At 45.3% G+C, this 26277-nt stretch overlaps 1 protein-coding gene across 1 annotated transcript in view; it reads right to left on the bottom strand.

The window, feature by feature from the left end:
- Positions 1-17663: 17663 nt before the first annotated feature.
- Positions 17664-26277, bottom strand: part of CCDC180 (coiled-coil domain containing 180) — a 67030-nt gene continuing 58416 nt past the window's right edge. The window contains exons 38-43 of the mRNA XM_027550214.1: positions 23789-23949; positions 23111-23248; positions 22513-22624; positions 19963-20068; positions 19013-19148; positions 17664-17846 (exon numbers count right to left, since the gene is read on the bottom strand). Of these exons, the coding sequence (XP_027406015.1) occupies positions 17715-17846; positions 19013-19148; positions 19963-20068; positions 22513-22624; positions 23111-23248; positions 23789-23949 (785 nt within the window). The 3' untranslated portion in view covers positions 17664-17714. The remainder of the gene's footprint in view (positions 17847-19012; positions 19149-19962; positions 20069-22512; positions 22625-23110; positions 23249-23788; positions 23950-26277) is intronic.

Below are 26277 nucleotides of genomic sequence, written 5' to 3'. Positions count from 1 at the left end.
AAGATGGGAAAGATGAAAACAGCAGCTCCCAATTGAAAGAGTGCCAGTTGGAGTAGGAAATTAGGACAAACTCCAGAGTCCAATATGTAAAATAAATCATAAAATGATGTGCATTGACCCCAAGTCTGAGATCCTTTATCCTTGCAAAAAAGAATTCCCATGTTTGAACTGTCCTATATATAAAGTAAATGCTCAGCAGCTAGTTTAAAAAAAAAAACTCATCAGCCATGTTGATGAATAGTTTACATATAATAAATACTTTAAATTAGTTTGATGAATTTTGACAAATATATTTCATCATGTGTCTACCACCACAATCATTTATCAAACAAGTTCATCATTCCAAAAAAATTCCTTGTGGCCCCTTTACAGTTAATTTCTTTCTCCTACCTCCAGGCCCTGGCAGCCACTGATAATGATTTCTCTCACTACAGCTTTGCCTTTTCTAGAATGTCATATAAACAGAATCACAATTTGTAGTCCTTTTGGCTTCTTTCCCTTGGCATAATGCTTTTGAGAATCACCAGGTTGTAATATATCTCAGTAGTCTTTTCCTTTTTATGTTGTCAAATGTATAGATGTGTCATAGTGTTTTTATCTATTTACATTTGATATACAATTGTGTTCTTTCCAGTATGTGGCTGCTGTAAATAAAACTGCTGTACCAATTACATGCAGATCTTTGTGTGATCATGTACTTTTCCTGCATAAAGACTTGGGAATAGAATTGCTAGTTGTAGGATAAGTGTATGTCTGACTTTTTAAGAACTGTCAAATTGTTTTCTAAAGTAACTATATCATTTTGGGCTCCCCTTCTTCTAACTTTGAATGAGAATTCCAGTTATTCCAAATCCTCTCCAATACTTGGAATTGTCAGTTTTTTTAATTTTAGCCGTTTCAGTGGATGTATAAAGATATCACATTGAGATTTTAATTTGCATTTTCCCATAACTAATGATGGGGCTTCCCAGGTGGTGCTAGTGGTAAAAAAAATCTGCCCACCATTGCAGGAGACATGAGAGACGCCAGTTCAATTCCTGGGTCAGTCAGGAAGATCCCTTGGAGATAGGCAGGGCAACCCACTCCAGTATTCCTGCCTGGAGAATCCCATGGACAGAGAAGCCTGACAGGCTACAGTCCATAGGGTCGCAAAGAGTTGGACATGACTGAAGCAATTTAGCACGCTTGCATATCTAATGACACTGAGTATCTTTTCATCTGCTTATTGCCCCTTTAGATATGTTTTTGGGTGAAGTGTCCATTCTACAGATTTTTGGCTGACACATATCAGGAGGTTTTCAGAAGTCCTTGGATAGCTGGCAGAGCAAGGGCAGACTAGGAAGCTGTGTTTTTGTTTTCTTTTAATTTTCTTTGGGACTGGTCCAAGGTCCAGGGAATTTAAACATTAACCTCCATGCCCTGAATATAATTGGATTTCAGGGGAATTAAGGGACATCAGAGATAACACAAATTGATTACTCTTTAAACAAAGTTTCTTACCATTTTGTGAGGGGTGGGGTCACAATATGTGAAAGCAACATACAGACACAAAATTTGACATATGATTTTAGAGGTTTCAGAGTTCTTGAAGCCCTACTATGAACTTGTGTTAAAAACTTCCTTAGATGAAAGCCTATGTTATGCGGCTGTGAAGCAGAATTTTCAGAATGGACAAGACTCAGGCATCCATTTTCTGCCTCTTGCAAAGGCACTCTCTCAGCAAAAGCTCAAGCTCAAGCTTGGAAGACAGGAGCTGGGGGCAGGAACATCTGGGTCACTCTTTCAGGAAAGGCAGACACACTTCCCAAGGGCTGTCAAGAGGTCCTTAGTGATCTGCTCAGGTGGCTTTCAAGGGTAGGCAAGATGGATAGTAGGAGGATCAAAAGCAGCTGGCCAAGAAACTATAAAACTCCTAGAGGAGAACATAGGCAAAACACTTTCCGACATAAATCACAGCAGGATCCTCTATGACCCACCTCCCAGAATATTGGAAATAAAAGCAAAAATAAACAAATGGGACCTAATTAAAATTAAAAGCTTCTGCACAACAAAGGAAACTATAAGCAAAGTGAAAAGTCAGCCTTCAGAATGGGAGAAAATAATAGCAAATGAAGCAACTGACAAAGAATTAATCTCAAAAATATACAAGCAACTCCTGCAGCTCAATTCCAGAAAAATAAACGACCCAATCAAAAAATGGGCCAAAGAACTAAACAGATATTTCTCCAAAGAAGACATACAGATGGCTAACGAACACATGAAAAGATGCTCAACATCACTTATTATCAGAGAAATGCAAATCAAAACCACAGTGAGGTACCGTTTCACGCCAGTCAGAATTGCTGCTATCCAAAAGTCTATAAGCAATAAATGCTGGAGAGGGTGTGGAGAAAAGGGAACCCTCTTACACTGTTGGTGGGAATGCAAACTAGTACAGCCACTATGGAGAACAGTGTGGAGATTCCTTAAAAAACTGGAAATAGAACTGCCATAGGACCCAGCAATCCCACTGCTGGGCATACACACTGAGGAAACCAGAATTGAAAGAGACACATGTACCCCAATGTACATTGCAGCACTGTTTATTATAGCCAGGACATGGAGGCAACCTAGATGTCCATCAGCAGACAAATGGATAAGAAAGCTGTGGCACATATACACAATGGAGTATTACTCAGCCTTTAAAATAATACATTTGAATCAGTTCTAATGAGGTGGATGAAACTGGAGCCTATTATACAGAGTGAAGCAAGTCAGAAAGAAAAACATCAATACAGTATACTAATGCATATATATGGAATTTAGAAAGATGGTAACGATAACCCTGTATGCGAGACAGCAAAAGAGACACAGATGCATAGAACAATCTTTTGGACTCTGTGGAAGAGGGCGAGGGTGGGATGATTTGGGAGAATGGCATTGAACCATGTATAAGATCATATGTGAAACGAATCGCCAGTTCAGGTTCGATGCATGATACAGGATGCTCGGGGCTGGTGAACTGGGATGACCCAGAGGGATGGTATGGGGAGGGAGGTGGGAGGGGGGTTCAGGATGGGGAACATGTGTACACCCGTGGTGGATTCATCTTGATCTATAGCAAAACCAATACAATATTGTAAAGTAATTAGCCTTCAATTAAAATAAATAAATTTATATTAAAAAAAAAAAAAAAAAAACAGCTGGACAGTAGGCAGCAGCCTGACAGGCTCATCCAGATATTTTTCAAGAGAGATTATCATGGAAAGGGTATGCCCAGGTGAGAGGCCCAAGGATGAGGAAGGAAGATGGATTTGTTGCCAGTTTATCCTGGGCTGAGAAAGGTGGAAATATCTCAAGTGTGAAACCTTCATCTAAACCCCTTCAAGCATTTTTATCTCTATTTGGGGAGCCTATTCATTTGGAAAGAGCCACCACATTGAACACAAACACCAAAATACCTGTAAAAAACAGAAAAAGACAGAACTAAAGCTGTCGGTTGAGTTGAATCTCTTCCTTTTCTCAGTTCAGCAAGCACCCTTGCTGAATTGACAGTGACAGTGACAATGTTCCAAGAATACACCAATAGCTCACCTTGTTTTTATTTCACCTGATGGATGTTTTGGTGTTTGCAATACAGCCCAAAATTGAGAGTGGTGACTTCAGATACCCCTGGTTGCCCTCATCTCACTTCTCGTCTGAACTTACCTGGTTCTCCTCTATACTGTCTCCAAAAAGAAGACCAAAACCAAAACTCTCTTTTCTATTACTTTGTTGTTGAGTTGCCCAGTTGTGTTGGACTCTTTGCAACCCCATGGACTGCAGCATGCCAGGCCTCTCTTCCTTCATCATCTCCTGGAGTTTGCCCAAGTTCATGTTCATTGCATCAATGATGCCATTCAGCCATCTCATCCTCTGGGGCCCTCTTCTCCCTCTGCCCTCAATCTTTCCCAGAATCAGAGACTTTTCCAATGAGTCATCTGTTCGCATCAGGTGACTAAAATACTGGAGCTTCAGCTTCAGCATCAGTCCTTCCAGTGAATATTCAGGGTTGATCTCCCTTAAGATTGACTGGTTTGATGTCCTTGCTGTCCAAGGGACTTTCAGGAGTCTTTTCCAGCACCACAGTTTGAAGATATCAATTCTTTGGTGTTCTGCCTTCTTTACAGTCCCGCTCTCACAACTGTACATGACCACTGGGAAGACCACAGCCTTGACTAGATGGACCTTTTTCAGGAGAGTAATGTCTCTGATTTTCAGCACAGTGTCTAGGTTTGTCATCACTTTCCTGCCAGGAAGCAACTGTCTTCTGATTTCATGGCTGCAGTTACTGTCCACAGTGATTTTGGAGCCCAAGAAGAGGAAATATGTCACTGCTTCCACCTTTTCCCCTTCTATTTGCCATGCAGTAAACTCCGGGAGTTGGTGATGGACAGGGAGGCCTGGCGTGCTGTGGTTCATTGGGTCCCAAAGAGTCCGACACGACTGTGCGACTGAACTGAAACTAACTAATGGGGTTGGATGCTGTGATCTTAGTTTTTTTTTTTTTAATATTTAGTCTTAAGCCACCTCTTTGACTCCCCTCCTTCACCCTCATCAAGAGGCTCTTGAATTCCTCTTTGTTTTCTGCCAATAAAGTGCTATCCACATATCTGAGGTTGTTGATGTTTCTCCCACTTATCTTGCTTATAACTTATCCAGCCTGACCTTTCTCATGAAGTGCTCTGCGTATAGGTTAAACAAACAGGGTGATAACAGACAGCCCTGTCATACTCCTTCCTTAATCTTGAACCAATCAGTTGTTCCATACAGGGTTCTAACTGTTGCTTCTTGACCCTCATACAGGTTTCTCAGGAGACAGGTAAGATGGTCTGGTATTCCCATCTCTCTAAGAGCTTTCCACAGTTTGTCATGATCCCCACAGTCAAAAGCTTTAGCGTAGTTGATGAAACAGAGAGAGGTGTTTTTCTGAAATTCCCTTCCTTTCTTTATAACCTGGTGAATGTTGGCAATTTGATCTCTAGTTCCTCTTCTTTTTATAAACCCAGCATGGACATCTGGAGGTTCTTGGTTCACATAATGCTGAAGCCTATGTATCTATCACTTTATGTACCACGAAATGAGCCCCAGGGACTTGACTGTGACATTATTCAGTGTCTTATGTAATTACTCTCCCAGGAAATCTTCCTTGAGGCCCCAATCTGAAAATGATGCCTCCTGTGGCTGAGCTCTTGGAGCCCCTTATTTATCCCTCAAACCTGCTCACTGTGGAGGAGGATGTAGGAAGTGATTCCATGTTTCATCTCCCTTACAAACAACTTGAAAAGACTTTAGATTTTATTCATCTTTCCCCCCTGAGTTATTTAACTGCAAATAATCTTTAGTAATAACAATTTTAACTCCTTCTTGAAACTAGACAACAACGTGTTCAAAGGTATGTATATGGATGAAACCCAATCTCCTGGGTACTTTTTGCTTTCATAAAAGGTCAGGAAAAATAGATCCATGACAAAAGGAATCTTTAGACAGATCTATTTTTGGTTAATCATTAACATTATGATCATTCCCTCTCCCATCAGGTATTGCTTCATGAACAAATGCAGAGAAATTTCTAGACAACTGCATTCATTTTAACTGAGTAAGGAGAAACAAAACAAAACAAAAAATAAAAGGGACAGATTCCAGGAACTCTGCTAAAATCCCGGCTCTGGTAAAGCTAAGGATGTGCTGATCAAGCAAAACTCCCTAATCTGCCCACAAAGGCCTCCAAGGTGAGTCAGCTGAAAGAGGCTAATCCCTAGAAGAGACTGATAGCTAAAGCTGTAGAGGCCACACAGGCACCGAATACCGAATACTGGAAAACAGGGGATAATGAAAGCTGTAAGCCATACTGTATAGAGAAAGTTCATAGACCAACAGGGGAGAGTCATGGCTCTCTAAGAGGTTGCCTCTATCCCTTCTCAAGCTGTGGGTCGTTTACACAGCTTGGCCTTGGACAAGGCCCATATGTAAAGATGATTCCAAGGATGAAACCTCTATGAGGGTCAAGAAGCAACAGTTAGAATTCTGTATGAGTTAGCAAAAGGTTAAGGGCCCAGTTGTGGGGTAGGGCACGAAGGCAGGGTAACAAATACTGTAAGCAAGGCAGTTAACTACGACATTACTGACTCTGTAACAGTCCATAAACCAGTTGGTACAAAGATTATACTGTATTAGGTGCTAGGGAGGAAGAAGAGAGGAAGCAGGGAGAAGAAACCACATAGGAGGTGCTCAAGTACAAGTTAGCTGACCCTGAAATCAAAGAAGCAGACAGTATTCACAAAGTGTGGCTTCAGATTAAAAGTATACTATTCAGTGAGGACCTTTGTCCCTGTGCTATCTGACTTTGGATAAATCATCTGGGGCTTGATCTTTTGTTAAATCAGGAGCCCTTTGGTCTTGTTCTAGCCGCAGATTCCCTTAAGTGGCCAAGTTAACCCAATAAATAGCAAAAGAGCTTCTCTTGGGGCTGTTTGGTCAATTCCCATTCATCAGTGGTTCTCCATGGGAGCAACTTCTCCCTTCAGGGGCACTTTGGATTTTCACAGGGTTATTTTTGGTTGTCACAATGATCAGGGGCATTTAGTGGGCCAGCTGGATGCTAATTGTCCTGCTGTGTACAAAAGAGTCCCCCACATCAGAAAAGTTTTCTCTAGCCTTGTCTTTGTCCTAGTCAACATGTGAATGTCTTGCCAGTCACTCCTGTAGAGGAGAAAAGCTCTGCTTTACATATAAACACAAGTAGCTTTTTTACAGTTTCACTACACAACTGATTTTCTAGGTTATTTTATCTGTGAATTTCATTTCAGGGGAGTAGAAGAGGGCAATTACAAAATATTTGTTTTAAAAGAGTCATGTAGGGTTGGGTTCTGCTTTTAGAAACTCCCCAGCAGCCAATCCCACCCAAAGAGAAGCTGAACAAGACATTTTTATTTACTCCACAGACACAGGGATGGACACATGTATTGCTTAAGATTATGCATGTCCCCACTACAAAATCACCTGACATTCCCTACCACTCACCATCAGTTGAGGAAGTTAAAACCACTCTTAGAGGAGTTCTTCCTGGAGTTCACTCTGCACTAAGTCGTATCTCCCCACTCTAAGTACAGGAGGTGGTCTCCTGCCCAACTGTCTTCTCATCCCCTCACACTTAAGTCTTTTTCGTTTAAAACTGGGGTCCTCACTCTCAGCAGCAACTTCCTTAAAATAGGATGTTTTATATTTGCAATTAGAAGTTTATAGTCCTGGGGACCAGCTATCGGCTAAGAAAGGAGCTAGCAAACTGCTGGCTAGAGTAAACCCCCAAAGGAGATTTCCTCTAGGAAAGTTGTACTTAATCTGAGAGCAGTGCAATATAATATATTAGCATTAACATGGCATTTCCCACCCTTTGTGCAGTACATGTTGCTGAAAATGCGTTTGAAGGTTGATCTATAAGCCACTTGTAAATAGCACTGTAATTATGGGAGCTCTATTTACAAAGCATATATATATATACACACCTAGTCATAGTGACCACAGTGTTCCAGTACTTGGCATGTATCTGCTTGTAATAAATATTTACTCAACAAATGTCAAGTCTATCCTCCTACAATGCCATGCCACCTATTTGTATACCTGGTGAATTAAATAAGGGATTTAAGAAGCAAATGAAAGAAATTGTATAAAAAGCATAAAGACAGAGTAAAAAGCTTTTTCCCCTATCAAAACCTCTAAAAGGAGCCATAGATCTGTATAATATAGGTTAGCAAATAGCTTGCACCAAATCCAGAAACCAATTTCTGGGCTGAAAATTGTTCAGAAAGAGCCTTGAGTTTTACTTTGTTACTCTTTATCCACAGAATATCTCTTTTCAGATAGAGTTCAGAAAGTTTCCAACCCACTCTTTTGATTTTCTTCTCTGCACCCTTTCCTTCCTAGGGAAGTTAGATAGGCTCTCTGTTCACCTCCAGGCCTGGTGGGTCTTGGGTGGTACAATGGAGAACAGGCTGGAGAACTGAGACCTACTTTTTCTCCAGACTCCTGTTGACATCAACATGTCAATCAACTGCGAGCCCTTCTTGGCTAGTTCCAATATGTCACACCTCTGTATGGACCACCTCTGTGTCCGTGGGGAACCTCCCCTTGTGTGTAAGCCCTGTCCTAATTGGGCAGGCAGTTCTGAAGGTTAAAATGCTATGTTGATCTCACAGACCCCTCTCTAGTGTGTCTACCCATGGGCCCTAATTCCACCTACTGGCTAAAGAGTAGAATCCTCCCTAAGGAACAGGGCTTGTCTGATATTTGGAGAATGCTGTCACAACTTTCCTATGTCTTATCTTGGCTATGTGTCACACTTTCCTCTTCTAAGCAAGCTTTAATCAATCAAATGATGTCTTTCTTGAACATAGCACCCAGACAAAATTTTAAATTCCAGTTGGTCATTTCCTTGCAAATAAACAAGACCCATTAAAAAGATATTTGTAACTTAGTCAGACAGTGGCTGGATGTTTTAAATAGCAGAATTAGCAACTACTTGGTCAAGATCTTTCCTTGGAGTTATTTGGAACCATAATGCTAAAGCTGAGAAAAGCGTGGCTCTGGATGAGTTCAAGTCATCATCCTCTCTCAGTCCTGATCTTACAATGTATCTGAGAAGGTTAATTGGTCTTTTTATTGTTCAAGGTGGAAAATAAGGCAAGTTGTAATGACAGTAACTCAAACGATGGCTCGCTAAGATCAAAATCAAGTTAGGCCAACAATAAGTGAAAATGCAGACAGTTTACTTGCTTTGTCGGGATTTTTGTTTGTTTGTTTAAACAAACTATTACCCCTGTAGTTCAATTTTCTGGCTCAACCTCAGCTCTGTGAGGATCATCGTATCTACACACATCTAGTAAATCTCTGGCCCATTTTCCATGTTGTTTTTCACGGGCATATTATCATCTAAAGTTACCTGTTTACTGATTCTCCCATTCCTCCTCCCCCACCCCCAATACAAATCAGGAGAGGGAAGAAACTTGTCTATTTCTTATACAACACTGAATCCCTGGGACACAGAACACATCATAAATAATAAGTACTTGTTGAATTAAGTAATAAATTTACTTTGTAAACTTATTTTGCTTTTCAGGGTTGTATAAGGGACATAAGGACATGCTGTCTATATCCATTTAAGTAGTAGGATAAATGTAATACGGTAGCTTGAAGCCACGCATGCATGCATGCTAAGTCGCTTCAGTCGTGTCTGACTCTGTGTGACCCCATGGACAGCAGCCCACCAGGCTCCCCGTCCACAGGATTCTCCAGGCAAGAATACTGGAGTGGGTTGCCATTTCCTTCTCCCGCTTGAAGCCATATGGGAAAATAAAGATCGCCAGTAAAGGTAATTACATAGGTTAATATAAAAGGCAGTATTTTTGTACTTTTGGTTTGTAAATCTTTTTTCTTACATAATTTAAAATACAAACACAAGAAATAATTATAAATCTATGTTACTGGGCACATAATATAAAAGGCAAAATTTGTGACAACAGCATAAAGGAGAGGGGGGAGAGAAGGAGCTATATAAGGAGCAGAGTTTTGTATACTATTGAAGCTATGTGAGTCTCAATTCAAACTAGATTGTTATAAATTTAGAATGCCTAGCACTTACAGTATCTCCAGGCTCTACTGGCAATACCAACTTGATTGCCAACATGATCACCATGCCACACTGGCTCACCTCTGAGGCAGTCTGCAGATAGAGGTCGATGTAGTCACTCAGGGACTTTCACAACCCAGCCCTGCATACCTCTTCCTGCAGTCCCTCCTCTAACCTCCTCATCCAAAGTCCACGTAGTCCCATGTCTGAGAACATTTGCTTATGTTTTTTCTTCTGCCTGGCAGGACTATCTTTATTCCTGTTGACCTCCTACTCACTGTGCCATGCCCAGTTCAAATATCAACTCCTCTGGCAAACTTTCATGCTCTGCCCTGGGTGTGGATAATCACTTCCTCCTCTAGGTTACTACTGCCTTTGACATAGTAACTGTTGGCTCAGGACAGGTAATGATGACAACTTATGCAAGTGGTATTTTTTTCTTCCATGATGAAGGTTTCTCAAGGGTGGTGGCTAGAGACACTTCTGCCTCAACTTTACTCTACCTACTCATAGCTAGGACGCTGCAGGTGCCCAAGAAGTGTGTGTTGAATTGAGTGGGTCAAGAAATAGCACTAACCACACAGTATATGCTATTAGCCAGGCAGAGTACCTTGCTGTGGCCATCTAAGACTTACAAAGAAAAAAGAGAGTTAAGAAATACATATAAGATAGTTTTGAGGAGAACCACAACTCGTGAACTTCCAGATGTTCAAGCTGGATTTAGAAAAGGCAGAGGAACCAGAGATCAAATTGCCAACATCTGTTGGCTCATTGAAAAACAAGAGAGTTCCAGAAAGACATCTATTTCTGCTTTATTGACTATGCCAAAGCCTTTGACTCCGTGAATCACAACAAACTGTGGAAAATTCTTAAAGAGATGGGAATACCCATCTGACCCACCTGACCTGCCTCTTGAGAATCTGTATGCATGTCAGGAAGCAACAGTTAGAACTGGACATGGAACAACAGACTGGTTCCAAATAGGAAAAGGAGTATGTCAAGGCTGTATATTGTCACCCTGCTTATTTAACTTATATGCAGAGTACATCATGAGAAACGCTGGGCTGGATGAAGCACAAGCTGGAATCAAGATTGCTGGGAGAAATATCAATAACCTCAGATATGCAGATGACACCACCCTTATGGCAGAAAGTGAAGAGGAACTGAAAAGCCTCTTGATGAAAGTAAAAGAGGAGAGTGAAAAAGTTGGCTTAAAGCTCAACATTCAGAAACTAAGATCATGGCATCCAGTCCCATCACTTCATGGGAAATAGATGGGGAAACAGTGTCAGACTTTATTTTGGGGGGCTCCAAAATCACTGCAGATGGTGACTGCAGCCATGAAATTAAAAGACGCTTACTCCTTGGAAGAAAAGTTATGACCAACCTAGATAGCATATTCAAAAGCAGAGACATTACTTTGCCAACAAAGGTCCATCTAGTCAAAGCTAAGGTTTTTCCAGTAGTCATGTATGGATGTGAGAGTTGGACTATAAAGAAAGCTGAGCACTGAAGAATTGATGCTTTTGAACTGTGGTGTCGGAGAAGACTCTTGAGAGTCCCTTGGCCTGCTAGGGACTGCAACCAGTCCATCCTAAAGGAAATCAGTCCTGAATATTCATTGGAAGGACTGATGCTGAAGCTGAAACTCCAATACTTTGGCCGCCTGAAGCAAAGAACTGACTCCTTGGAAAAGACTCTGATGCTGGGAAAGATTGAAGGCAGGAGGAGAAGGGGACAACAGAGGATGAGATGGTTGGATGGCATCACCAGCTCAATGGACATGAGTTTGAGTAAACTCTGGGAGTTGGTGATGGACAGGGAGGCCTGGCATGCTGCAGTCCATGGGGTTGCAAAGAGTTGGACATGACTGAGCGACTAAACTGAACAACTCTGATGAAAGAAACCAAAGAAGAGCTAAATAAGTGAAGCAGACGAGCCAATAGTGTGATTTTGATAACCTTTCTGGGAACTAAAAGCAAGAGTCCCACTCATATATCCTGGTTAGGAACCAAGACTTTTTGTTCTGTCTGTGAATGAAAACCACCAAGACAAGACAGGCTGTGGTAGGTGAACAAATGCTCAGTGCCTCCGAAAGTAACCCATCTCCTACTCTTCATCTTGGAGTTCTGTGTAGGGAGAGAGCGCTGGTTGTTTCCATAGTTTTCATTCTCCCCTTGCTTAAAAACAGAGACAGTTTGATTATAGGCAGCAATTCACCAAATTAAAAGACTAGAGTTCCCATTCTCTCTTGCAGCTAAGAGTGACCAAAGTTTAGGCCAATGACATGTGAGCAGAAGTGTGGGACTCTGGGGAGGTCAGGTGGTCAGATGGAGCTGCCAGGGGTGAGCCAGTCCCCTTTGCCTTCATGCCTTCGCCCTCCTGTATCTGAAATGCAGCAATGGTGGCGGGTTCAGGCTGGAGCCCCAGCAGCCACTTTAGACCATTTTGATGATAGAAAGTAGAATCTTGGTTCCCCAATCAGGGATTGAACCGGGTCTACAGCAGTGAAATCCTGGAATCCTAACCACTAGGCCACCAGGGAACTCCCAACGTTTTAATATACAACCAAAAATCTTAGGAAGCCACCTCCCTTGGTGACTGAGATGGTAAAGAATCTGCCTGGAATGCAGGAGACCTGGGTTTGATCCCTGGGTGGTAAAGATCCCCTGGAGAAGGGAATGGCTACCCACTCAGGTATTCTTGCCTGGAGAATTCCATGAACAGAGAAACCTTGGGGGCTACAGTCCGTGGGGTCGAAAAAGAGTCAAACATGACTGAGCAACTAAACCACAACACACACACACAACTCTTAGGCAAGTCTATGATTAACCAGAAAAAATTTTTTACAATCACATACTGAGGTACTGGAGCAGGACAGATCACCCATCACCTTCCATGAAGAGCAGCCCAGGATGAATACGGACTGCCTGCCTCTAGGGTTCTCTTAGATGAGAAAGATATAAATCTCTGTCCCTTGTTTATGCCATTGTTTTGGGTTTGCTGCTGTATGTAGCCAAATCTAATCCTGGCTGAAGTATGAGCTTTGCCATTGGATCGCTGTGTGACCTTGGACAAGACAGGTCTCTCCTCTGGCATATATCCCCTTGTCATAAAGGCACAGGCACCACAAACCAAGTCCAGTGTCCAGGGACAGGACTAGTCTTTCTTGGACCCTCGGGGCTCTCACTTGGAAAGAGGGCGGGCCTCATCCTGGCCCAATCGAGGATGTCTCATGCGTGAAGAGGACACATGGGATAGACAGAGAGGGTGGCTAGTGAGGCTCCCAAGGTCCCTGGTGCTTCCCTTGGGGCCTGAAGGTCCTGCTTCTTTGCTCATCTGGGACTCAAGAGCCATTGCCTTGAAAGTTCACACAAGTTAAGTATGCTTGTTTGGTTTTATGTTCTTTCCTAGGGCTGCAGTTCTGGTTCTGGACACCAGGGGTCAGGCAGCCTCCTATGTCTGAGGTGCCCAATGAGCTTTTTCGGGGAGCAACTGGGGCAGAAAGAGTTATGCATAGGTCCTTCTAGCTGTCCCTCAGCCTCAGAGCTAACTTGATCTCCTGTGACTAGCATTCGCCTCCAGACCCAGCTGGTCAAAATCAAGAAAGGGTTTCCCCCCACTTCATCACCGAGCAGTCACTCACCTTGCTCCAGGTGCCCTGTAGGTCGGGTATGATGCTGAAGATGACTGAGTGGTCTCTGCCTGCCAGGAGCTCAGTCTGGAGGGATATGGACAAAAGCATGAAACCAAGGACATGTGAAAGGAGAGTGCCTTTCAAGTGCCTGGATTGAAGCTGTGAGGAAGGAGTCACTTGGTAGGAGAGTCTGAGAGACCTCCCTGGGGTGAAATTGGTAGGGACCAGATGGAGCTTCCCTGATAGCTCAGTTGGTAAAGAATCTGCCTGCAATGCAGGAGACCCCAGTTCAATTCCTGGGTCGGGAAGATCTGCTGGAGAAGGGGTAGGCTACCCACTCCAGTATTCTGGCCTGGAGAATTCCATGGATTGTATAGTCCATGGGGTCGCAAGGAGTCAGACATGACTGAGCGACTCACTTCACAGATGACAATAGGGAAAAGGCACCACTAGGGCAGAGAATGGCAGGCAGAGGTGAGTACGGCCAGAGGGGTAGGAAGGTAGTTGGGACAGCTGGAGTGAGCCCAGGGAGGAGGAGGAGGTCACGGGGAGGAGGGTGGGACTGGATCCTGGAGCCTGTAGACTGTGTTAGCTGTCGGTTCCTCATTGCTCCAAAATTTAACACCTTACAACTACAAATATTTAATATCTAACCCAGTGTGGTCTGGGTATCTGTTCATGGCTTAGCTAGGTTGCTCTGCTTCTGGGTGTCTCACAGGCAGGTGCTGTGGCTTCAGTTCAGCTCAACTTGGGGAGGATTTGCTCCCAAGTTCATCCACAGGCTGCAGGACTGTGTTTGGACTGAGAGTCTGAGTTCCTGTCTGTTGACCTGAGTGCTCCCTTGGTTCTCTCCTTGTGACAGCTACTCAGGGCAGCTCGTAACATGGGTGCCTACTTCCCCAGATCCAAAGATAGAACAGAGAGAGAGAGAGAGAAGTGGGAAGGGAGGCAGTGAGCAGGAAGGAGGGTCGGAGAGGGAACCCAGGAGAGAGCAGGTAAGAGGGAAGGGACAGATTTTTTGTCATTACATTTTGGAAGTGACCTCTCATCATTCTTGCTGTATCTTGTGGGTCAAAAGCCAGTCACTAACCACTTAGCAGTTGCACTGAAGAGGAAAAGTTAAAATTTTACATAACTTCTGCCTCTGTAACTCAGCTTGCTCCTTGCAAAGTCCGGATCACGTAGGTCACGTAGTCTCAGAAAGCGGGGACTTACAATGCTAGAAACTGGAGCTTATCTCACTCACCCTTGTCCTGCTCTTTGCAATCGCCCAGCCCCTGCAAACCCGCAAACCCACTTAATCATGCCTGTCCGTGTATAAAAACTCTGTAACCCCTTTGTTTGGGGCTCAGAGCTTGGAGTGTTAACTCCTCTGGGCCCACCGATGTAATAAACCTGAGTTCTCCAACTCTCCGAGTGTGGTGCTTGGTTTCTCGATTACTGGTTTCTGCAACAGCACAAGGAGTGGAGCTTCTTAGCTGGACATGGAACATGAACTGTGCCCCCTGGAGATGCCCAGGTGGTCGTGTTCAGGAGGCTCACCCCAGGACTGGGAAAAGTGGCCACATTTTGGAAATGACTCGGTGATGAAAAGTGTACCTTCACTCATCATTAGAAAAGTAAAAATAAGACTATGAATTAGATGTCATTCGTCATCTGCTGAGTCAGCCAAAAAAGAAAAAAGAAAAAGATTTTCCCCAAAGCTGCTGTAACTACAATGCTTGGTGTGGACGAGGGAAGCAGGCACTGAGTCATCAGTGGTGGGAGGGACCCCAAGTCTTCTCCTGGAGGGTGATTTGTGCCGGGTCCCCAGATGCCCTCCCCTTTGACTCAGGGAGTCAGCTTCCAGAAGCCAGAGGCAAGGGCTAGAGATGTGCACAGAGTCCATGTGGGTGGATGGATGCCTTGTATCTAAGAGCCTCACAATGGACACCCCACCTTGTCCGGGAGGGGACCTGGTTCCTCTGGCAGTGGGACACTGCAGACAAGACCCCTTAGTGGGCCATGAACTGAGTTAGTGGATTATGTTAGGGTCCAGAAAAAACAAAACTATTGGAGAGCAGTCTCCCCTGTAAGGATGGGTGTTGCTTCCTGACTCGGTCTCAGCTATGGGGGTGTGAGGACACTGACACACGTGAGGCCCACTCCACATGGTGGGTAGAGGCAGAGAGTATGAAAACCAGGGTGTAAGTGGCTACTCAAAGATACGGCGACCGTGTACCCAGCTGAAATCTGAAAACCAATTTATACAACAGAACTCACTTTATGATTCCATTTGGCAAATATCACACACACACACACACATGAAAAATGGTGTAGGAAACAGCTATCTCTGGATGCCAGGGTTTTTATAGTCTTCTTTTTTCTCCTTTGGTCTTTTATTTCCTATAACGAATGTCTTTTCCTTTCGGAATCATAAGGAAAACAATGAAAGGCGGCACACTAGGTAGGGAATAAGAAGTGGAATGGGCATGGCTTTTGCCTTGACCCCTCAGCTTTGTGGCCTCAGGTCCCAAAGGCTGGCCCAGCTAGGCAAGCTGGGTCTCACTGGGTGCAGTGGGCTGGAAGAGTGGAGCCTGTGTCCCCATTGGAGAGGTGAGCAAACTGGACTCAGAGGGGCACACAGCGCTGAGGGGTCGGCCCAGGCCTCCCAGTTCTGCACCCCTTCTGCTCCCTGGCTCCGCCACTGTTTGCAGGCTCTGTCTGGGCTGTGGTGGGCCCCCAATACCCGCCCTAGTCCTCGTGTCCCCCTCCCAGTACTCCTGCCACAGCAGGCGTACTTCCTCGAGCCTTCTCTGCCAACTGGGACCTCACCAACATGAAAGTGGAGAGTGACTGACCACAGGCTGTCCTGTACCCACACCTACACCCTGTTCTCCATGCACGCTGCCCTGTGGCTGGCAGGAGGGGGTGGTGGTGCAGAGACTCCAAGGCTGGCAGACGGGAGAGGGAGCACCCCTCATTTTTCTGGGTCCTTTCTTACTTACAAAGCACCCAGGTGTATTCACTCCTGGCTGAGTTTCAGGGACAGCCAGAGCCAGGCTGGAACACTGGAGATATATTCTTTTCTCCAAGTTTCAGCTTCTTTATTTACAAAATAGGGGTTACATGGTGACTGCCACCCTGTCCATGGTAGGACTGAATTAGAACATGTACCTGCAGAGCATGCCACAAGCTGGAAGGGGCTGTGCAGACATCATTTGCTACTTTGAGGAGAGAGGGTGCCATGGCAGAGTGGTGCATAGGGGCCTGGCTTCAGGTTTGGAAAACCGGAGGCGGTGATGCTGCACTCACATCCCCTTGGCTTACCTGAGTCTATCTGCAGCTGGGGAGCTTGCTCCAGCCAATATAACCCAAGACTCCCCTGCCTGAGGACTCTTTCTGGTACCACAGGAGATTCCTGTCCTGCAAGCTGGCATGAGGGCAGTGCTAATGCCCGGGCAACTCTCCACCCACATGGACAGAGTCAGGTCAGGTGGGAGGTTGTTTTCCAGGGAGACAGAGCCTAGTCACCCACAGCAGGGGCCACTCCTGAAAGCCCCTTCCAGTGACTTTTCTGCTTTCAGGCTCCTTTTTCCCATGTCCTCACTCATGCTTCTTGGAATCATCCCCAAAACAATGTGCCTCAAAGTCCTTGGCTTTGACCTTCTGGACTTGAGTCTCCACAACTGTAAATGCAGGCGATGCTTATCTCATCAAGTCGAGACAAAGCGCGTGGAACCTCAAACTGAAGCACCAACAACATACAAACCATACTGGCACAGCAGGAGCTCAGGAAGTAGAGGAAGGACCATGAGCCGCCTGCCCACAAGGCGCAGACAGCTGCTGACAACTGCCACTGGTCATAGTGAGGCTGCGGGGCAATCAAGGAAGAGAAAGGCGACAAGGAAGATGGTGGGAAGCAAACTTCCAAAGACAGTGATCTGAGTGTCACAGGACTAAAGAGACTGTTAGTCAAGTTAAGGAGGCCTAGAAGACTTCTGCCAAAAGGTTATCATTGGTCATACAAATAACCAGATACCCAGTCAACAGCAGATGAAGTCTTTGTTGTGTCTAGGAATCAGTGCACAGTTGCAATTAAAACTCGCATTTTGTTAAATGTGCAATATACTCTTTCCTGTAAGTTTTAAGTTTCAATTGTTTCATTTTCCAAGATGAAGTGCCCATCATGCCTTGTGGAAGTTATTTCCCCTCAACTATGGGTCTCTATTTAAGTTAGCCATCCCTGTTATCTACCATCCTAGCTGACCAGGTGGAATACCCCCTTTCACCTGTCTTCCTCATTGGAAGTAATCTCCATGTGGGCAGGAACCATGCCATATCCTCATCTGTGAGGCTACAGCACTGGGCAGAGACAGATGGATGGAAGGGTGGGTAGAGGGATGAAGGAATTCTACACAAAATAAGCCGTTTATTTAGGGAGGGTTGAGAGTGTCACAAGTACAGGCCCTGGATGATGTTCACGGAGTGTTTCCAGCTGTCCTTCCAGCGCTGAGCCTCTTTCACCTGCAGTGCGGTGTGCTCCTGGACCTTCTTCAGCTCCTCTTCAAATGATGCCAAATATTTCTGGGAGCAAGCAGCAGGAAGAGGCCACATGAGGAAGGACTTCTGGACTGTGCCCCCTAGAGGACACTCAGTGCTCTAGAGGGATGCTGCAACCTGCTGGCGGGTGGCTTGGAACCCATTCCAGGCACTGCCAAGAGTTCCACAAGTCATTTCTCATGTACTATGTCCAATAAAGCTCAGGCAGGCCTTGCTGTTTTCCACATTTTATGGATTGGAAAACTGAGGCTCACAGCCTTGCCTGAGGTTATTTAATTGAGAAGAGACTGAGCAGTGACTAGGCTCCTGGTCCACCTGATTCTGGACTCTGCCCTCCTTCCTAACCACCACACTATAGTCTCCTTGAAGCTCAGGGGTCCTGGCTTCCTCGAGAGGCTGAGCCCACTAGGCCTTAAGTCCTCACTGAACTCAGCAGTGGAATTGTGCCCACTGTCTGGGGCTTAGCTTGGTGGCTGGGGAAGGGCCTGCCTAGGCACTAAGGGGTCTCCAAATACCAGGGTCAGCATATCTCTGGGCAGTACAAGGTTCCTCTCTGGGGCACCAGAACCATAGGTCCAGACATCCTTGGAGTTGCAAGGTCCAGCAGGCACCCTCGGGTGCAGCTTCCTCTTTGGGCAGCCCCACGGGTCTAATAGGCCTGGGTCCAATCCTGGCTGTCATTCTTGGTGGCATAGAGGGGACACACTTCTTTATGACTCGGTATCTTCTGCAGTAACGTTGGGACCATTCTACCTTCCTCGTGGGCTTGCTACAAGGATCCAGTGGAAGCCCTGTGTTGAGAACAGAAGCTGCAGCAGCTGCTCAGTAATTATTCCACCCATCATCACTCACTGCTCCCATGGCCTCCAAGCCTCTGACTACTCTGTCCCCTCACACTGTCTTGACTGTTCACTGGAGAGCCTTCCTTTGCCCTCCAGTCTGGGCTCCTGTGGCTCTGGGGCTCACGCCATGAGACCTGAGCTACTGCTGGAACTGGACAGGAGCTGTGGCCTGTGTCCTGGTGCCTGAGAATGTTGGCTGTCACCAGTGCTGTGCCCTGGGGTACTCTGATGCGTGTCACCTGCTCCATCTGACCAGATGCCAGGGTGCCTGGTGACGACAAGCTCCCCCCTCCTTCCCAAGGCAGCACTCCCCGGGGTGCACCCCCTCCACCTCGTCTCGTCACTCACCAGGTAGACAGCATCTCGGGCTTCCACGGATGCCAGGTGGCCCAGTGTTGTTTTGGTGGTTGTGATACATGGTGTTTTCCGGAGGAGAATCTTGTTTTGGATGGTGACTTCAGTAGGTTTGATTCCTGGCCACTTTCTACAAATAAACATGCATGAAAAGTCCTGAAGGCTTAGCTTCGTCATTTACTGTGCACCCTCCATCTCTGGTGGAAATGGTTAACATTTCTTAAAAAAAAATTATCATACTTTAAATGCCTTAATTAAAAGAAAAACTCTTGAGCATTTAAGATTAAGCTTCTTCAAGTTCTTTTCGGCATTTTCATACAGCTTATATCCATGTGTATAGACAGTTGGGTTCTGCATGGGGAAGGGGAATCCCATGCCTCTAGGGCTTTCCCTTTTCTGGATCTCGGTTTCCTTATCACTCGCCCAGCCAGGTGCCAGTCACCAGTTCCTGGCTTGCTTTTCCTACCATGATAAAAAACCACTGCTGACAATTTAGCTGGGTAAATCACTGCCTTACTTCTTTGAGTCACATTCCTGGGGTACAGGGGATAAGCACTTCTATAGCTCTTGTCATACATGACAGACAGCTGTAGTGAATCCCAGTACTGACTGCAATCTGAGAAGGTACCCCACACTAGGACAGGCCTCTCTTTATTTCGGGGTCCCCTCATGGGTCCTTATCACACAAACTAACAGCTGCTGAGCTCTTAGTAGGTGCCACGGGCACTTCAAGCACAATCTCATTGAGCTTTCTCTTGATAATATCATGTAAGGGAGGCTGCTATGCCCATTTCACAGATAAGGAAATTGAGGCTTAGGACACAAAGCCTTTCCAAAGTCATCAGGTCTGTCCGACTTCAGAGCTCGTGCCCCTCACCATTCCACCACACCACCCCCAGCAAACACAGCCATGTGTGGTATTCACCCCTGCTCTCAGCTCTTACCTGCTCCCCCGTTCAATCAGGGGCTTCTCACTCTCTTCCTCCAGGGACAGCCCGGTGAGTTTCCTCCGTATTAGGATTGAGGTTTTCTGTTTGGGGGGCTCCATCTCTGGCAAGCAAGAGATGGGTTACTGATGGGGGCCTCATCCACAGCCTGATATTAAGGGGACCCCCGACCTTACATTTACAGAAATGAAACCTTGCTCCCCTCTTCCACACTTAAAGAGTCTCAGGCAGGAGAGTTAAAGCTGGAATATGTGAGATGTGGTTTGGATGTGCATCCCAGCTCCAAAATCCTACGTATGATGCTCTGACCTTCTCGCAGCTTCTATGAGCTCCTGAATATGCTCTTTGGAGACTTCTTTGGCTTATACTAGCTCAAAGGGGTCCTAAACTAAGAATTTCTCCTGGAATGAACACATTCAAGGTTGTCTCTCTCATGTCTGGCTCACTGACCTGCCGTTTGACATGGAGAGAAAGGGGCTCTGTTCCTGGAGTGAGACCAGCAGGCCAGAGCAGCTCTCTGCACCCTGGTCTGCAGGCATGGTGGGGCCAGGCCACTTGGCTCAGAAGCCCTATTTACAGAGCAGGTGAGGACCCCATGGGCCTGATGCAGGGGGTCTTCCTGGCCCAGGGGTTCCCCTCCAAGGTGCCGAGGCTGCCTCCCTGCTGGCTCCACTGCCTGTTCCTTCTCTAGTCTGAACTCTGGTATCTCTGCAGGCTCCACTTTCCCAAACCAGGCTCACACTTGCCAAAGAGGCCTCCACTACTAGACAGTGGCCAGCACCCCAGCATGCACATACATTTTGACCTAGAAAATCCACTTCTAGGAAGTTGTTGCCCCCAAATAGAGAAATATCGATGCAGATGTTCCTTCCAGTACAATTAGAGGAGTGAAAAGCTAGACATGGCCCGTATGCACCAGCAGGGGATTAACTAATAAAATAAGATGCACAGCAACTGGAAGTGCTCACGGAAATGGTGACTGGCTTAGCCTTGCATCCGCCCAAGGGGAAATTAGGTTACAAAGGAGCACACACCTGTGATCTACCCTCCCATCTCCCCACTGATATACACACAGGCCTGTGACCAAAGGGAAATGACCAGGAGGAGGACAGCCAATGTTACCAGCACCTATTTCTGGGAGGAAGGACCATATTCTTCTCTTTCTTTGTAACTCATATTGCATTTCTTATTTTACTATAAAAATAGTCATTGTCTTTGCAATCCAAACTTAAAAAATAAAAATAATATATTTTAATTACTTAATAGATGAGAGATAAATGGACAATATTTAATATATGATTTGAGTCTTTGCATAGTTATAAAAAGCAATTCACATAGTATAAAAAATTTAAACATCATCTAATGGGGAAAAAGACTTTAGAAATCTCTCACAATGCCACTCACCAGAGGTGGTCATCAACAGTCGGGTACCTGTTTCTCAGGCTCTGCTTTTCTCATTTTGTCCCTCTTTGCCTCTGTTTCTCTCTCACACAGATTCATTTATATACAAGTGAGGGTGCATGTTTATGTCACCTATGTGTTTTTTAAAATAGTATTACAGGTAAGTATAATTGTCACCTTGCTTTTTCCTGTGACAGTATTCCTTCAGGTGTTTCCAGCTGGCACATAGAGACCTACCACACCCACCTGAACAGCTGCATAGAATTCCCTCCTATATCTGGACCATAATTTATCCAATCCTTTATACGTGGATATTAACACTGTTTCCAATTCTTTGCAATTTCAAGCATTGCTGTGAAGAATATGCTTGAAAATGTATCTTTGGAAAAGCATGCAAGTATTTCTGCCAGATAAGTTCCCAGGGTTAGAACGGCTAGGTCAAAGCACACACGTTCAGGACTTTGAAGTCACCGACAGAGGGTTCTCCAAGAGAAGGGGTGGAGGTACACTTTTCCGAGGGGCTCTGTGGTGCTGGGGCTTCCTGCCTCACCAGTGCTGAATTTAAAAGCTTTGCCAGGCTCTTGGTGAGAAATGGTATCTTAACAATGTTTATATTTGCACTTTTCATCATTGGTGAAGTCAAGCATCTTTCAACATTTATTGACCTTTTGAATTGCATGTGTTTGCCCTGTTTACAAACTAGACCTGTTAAGAATTCTTCATACCACAGGAATATCAGGCCATTCTCTGACCTATTAGTTATTAGAAATATTTTTCCAGTTTGTGGTTTGTCCTTCCATCTTTTGACATTTTCCCTTACTTTTGTTTTGGCCACAGGGAGGTACACACCATTCCTTTACAGCTTCTAGCTCTCAAACTTAGGAAAGTTGTCCTTACCCCAAGATTATGAAAATATTTAGTATTAGGATTTCATTTTTTATATGTAATCTGACTCATTGGGGATTTGCTTTTTTAGTTACAAAAAGATAATTTTAATTAAAAAAAGAAACAAAAAATTCATCAGTCCCCTCAATAGAGTATCTATTTTCATACTGGTAGAGTTGGGGGAAAGCAGACTCCTCCAGATCCATGACCTATGTCACCAACCCCCTGGGGCCAGGGCACAAAGGCCAGTGGGGCGCATACTTGCAACCTGGACATCGTCAATGGTGACCACCTCATCCAACTGCAGCAGGAACTTCTCGGTGAAGGTGGCCAAGGTGGCTATGAAAAACCGGGCGTACTTCCTTATGCATTCCTGGAGGAAACACAGGGAGCATGGTGCTATGAGAGGGCCCTGTCTCCAAAGGCAGGCTGAAGATGGGTTTGGAGAGCAGTGCGTGAGACAAAACCAGGGCCATGAGTCAACTGTGTCAAAGTTAACAGGCATCTGGTCTTTCTCCAGGAGGCTTCTCCTAAGAGTGACTTGAAGATAGGAAATGATTCTGCAATGGCCAGGGGACACACACAGACAATTTACCAAAGAGGAAAGAAAACTTGACATGGATCTTGGGAGAAAAAATTTCTCATTACTAATTAATTTAGAAAATTTTAAATGCAAGTTAAAACAGCCAATAAAGAGCATCTCCACCTATAAAACCTGCCCACTTTCATGCCCTGCTTTGGCCAGGGTGCCAGCATAGGGCCGGGCTCAGTGCTGCTGGTGGGCTGTCAGCTGGGGTGACCTCGGGGAGGGCAGGGCAGCCCTCAGCACCTAGACATGGGAGTAGAAGGCACTACTGACCTCCAGCTTCTCCTTGGTTACCACAATCAAGGCGTCCAAATCTCCCTGCCTCTTCTCTTCCACTTGACATAGAGACTCCATATCTTGGAGCTGTGCAGGGTGTCCGAGATTTGGGTGGAGCTTCTGGGCATTTTCATCCTTCAGACAATCCAGAAATCAGTGGGTTTTTTGACCTGGTCTTGAGGTCAGGACTAAGAAGTCACTGGCCTATGTCCTCTGCCAATTATGGCCATGAGGTGTGCGTTGACCTGGGTGTGTGTGAAGGGCTGTGGATATGCAGAGGAGTGGCAGGTACACAAGACTGAAGCATGGCTGGAGCCAACTCCAAGGGTTAGCAAGTGGGAGAGCTGAGCATCTTCCCCGGGACAATCAGGGATTCAGTCCAATACAATCAATACCATGAACGTCCCCTGGTTCCAAGGACCAAGTGGACAATCATTGTTGATCTCAAGGTCCACAGCCCCACAGAACCAGCCAACCTACCTGTTATATCCAACAAGGAACGTGCTGAATCCTTTCCATAAAGGAGCTGTTGGCTCGGCTCTTATCCCTCCAGGGCCTATTGTCCCTCACCCCCACCCAATAATCCCAGGCCTGGCCCAACTCCTTCCTGGGACTCAGTTCTGCTGATGCCCCACCTCTATGTCTGAACTCCCAGGGTGATCCCGGGGGCCCCACCTTCCTTTTCTCCAGCTCTTCCTGGTAATTCAAGAACTGTTCTCTGATCTCTTTGGTGGAAGCACAACATTTTTTCCAGTGGTGCTCCTTGAAATTCTCCATCACCAGCCAACACACCTGGGGCAGAAGCTCCTCAAATCTCCTCATCTGGGCCCGTAATTCTGTAGGAATTGGGGGTGGGGGCCAGGGGAGAGGACTGAGCAGAGCCAAGTTACTGGGGCCATCTCTCCAACAAAGGCTCAATGCAGTTTCCCACAGAGAAAGGCTTGGTCTACAGTGCGGCAATAGCTATTCCATCAAAAGGGGTCCTGTGGGCAAACCGGTATTAAAGATACTGGATTAAGCAAGTTCAAAGGACTTCTCACATTGCAGGACTTGCCAGCACTTTATAAACTGCACTGCACCTTTCAGCAGTTCTATTTCATCCATTCTCTCTTCAAATATTACCTTGACCCAAGTCTCCTCCTCCCCTCTGGACCTCTAAGTAGCTGCATGCCAGACCTACTCTTTCCTTCATCTCTCTTCACCTCTTTCCTTTATTTCTAGTCCTTTGTTTTTCTGTGTTACATTTTTGGTTATTTTCTTTGGCACTAAAGCCATTCATAATTTTAAAATGTCAATGATTTATTTTTCCAATATACATAAGCTTTATTTGGTTCTCTTTATTTGGTTCTCTTTACTTGGTGGACTTCCTTGGTGGCTCAGACGGTAAAGTGTCTGCCTACAATGTGTAAGACCCGGGTTCAATCCCTGGGTCGGGAAGGTCCTCTGGAGAAGGAAATGGCAACCTACTCCAGTATTCTTGCCTGAAAAATCCCATGGATAGAGGAGCCTGGTAGGCTACAGTCCATGGGGTCACAAAGGGTCAGGCACGACTGAGCGACTTCACTTTACTTGGTTCATATTTACTTGCTCATTTTAATAGGCTTTTGCTCCTTACTCATATTTCTAATTTCCTCTTTTATTTAACTAGAAATAATTATTTATTTTATATTCTGTGTCTTGATACATTCAATATGTGAAGTCCTTACTGATCTCATTCTGTTGCCTCATGCTGAAGGTACTTTTTGCTGTGGGGTGTGTGTGTGTGTGTGTGTGTGTGTGTTTTGTTTTACAGTGAGCTCTTATTTGGGGCATTTTATGTGTGGGAATCCCTGGAGGCCTGAATTGAAAGTAGGCTTCTCTGGAGAGGATCTGTAGTATCTCTACTAAAGAAGCATCCGGGCATGACACACTCAAAATCACTTTAAGCTATCATCTAGAAATCTTTCAGATGACCTACAAACACAAAGTTGAATTCAGGTTTATCTAAGTGCAACTTCAGTTTAAACACCACAAAAGAGCTGACTTATAGTTATAGATTCTCATTAGAATTTTTCCCCTTTGTCCAGTGCCATGGTTTATAACAAGACACTTTCCTTCTAGTCAGTGGGGGAGGAGGTTTTGGTTTCTGTCTCATTCCCTTGACTCTGCAGATGGAGCCCTGTGGAGTCCCAGTTTTCTGTGGCTTGTGCCCTTTCAGGCTGCACACCTTGGGTGGTCTGGGGCTTGGTCTCTGTTCCCAGCGACCTGGAGGCCATGAAAACAGAGGCTCAAGTGGACCTGAGAGTCAGCCAAGCCCTCAAGGCAATAGCCAGAGTTACTGCTCAGTTTATCTGTGTTCCTATTCTCACTTAATCTTGAGGCCTTAAGTATTTCTTACTTTACAGCTAGCTCATCCATGCATTTAAAAGTTTATCACAAAACAGTTATATCCAGTATTTTTACATGTTTTCAGTGGGAGAGTTGCTCAGGATACTTGACTCCCTGTAGGAAATGGAAGTCTTCATTTCATGTGAACTGTCAGCCTTCCTGGGAGGGACATGATCTGCAGCATTTCCCAAACCCATGTGACCATGGAACCTTTCTTTTGAGGAAGATCACATAGGATGGAACCCCACAGAGTTTAAGTGGGGAAGCTCTGAGCTAGAGAAACCAAATGCTGCCTGTGGTTTCAATTCCAGTCATTCTACAACTACAGGAATGAGAGCCATTGTTGATTTCCCCTGTATACAGCAAGGCTGTGAGAGGTTTAGTCCTCAAAAAAGCCTTGCATGGTGGATGTTATCCTTGTCTCCATTTACAGGCAAGGGGAGGTGACTTGGTCAATGTCATACATCTGGGGAATGGCAGTTCTGGGTCTTGATCTCAGGTCTGGCTACGCCCTAATCCTCTCCCTCTTCTACCCCTGCTGCCCCTCAACCCATAGCAGGCCTGTAATGGGCCCTTAGGTTTCCTGCCTTACAAGTAGAGATAATTAGGACTTAACCACTGCAAAAACACAAGTGGCTGTGGACGTGGAGAATTGGGCAAGGAGATGGGCAGCTATGGGTGTGTTTTCACAGCTCCTTTTATGTTGTTACAATCAACATAAATGGCAAGATACATCCTGCCTGCCTGTTTTCATGTCCCTGCTCTCTAGGAGGCTGTGTCTATCAAGTTCATCTCAG

The sequence above is a fragment of the Bos indicus x Bos taurus genome, chromosome 8 (genome assembly GCF_003369695.1).
Source record: "Bos indicus x Bos taurus breed Angus x Brahman F1 hybrid chromosome 8, Bos_hybrid_MaternalHap_v2.0, whole genome shotgun sequence".
NCBI lineage: Eukaryota > Metazoa > Chordata > Mammalia > Artiodactyla > Bovidae > Bos > Bos indicus x Bos taurus.
The sequence above is the reverse complement of the archived record's forward strand: the minus strand, read 5'-3'. Positions and strand labels throughout refer to the sequence as shown.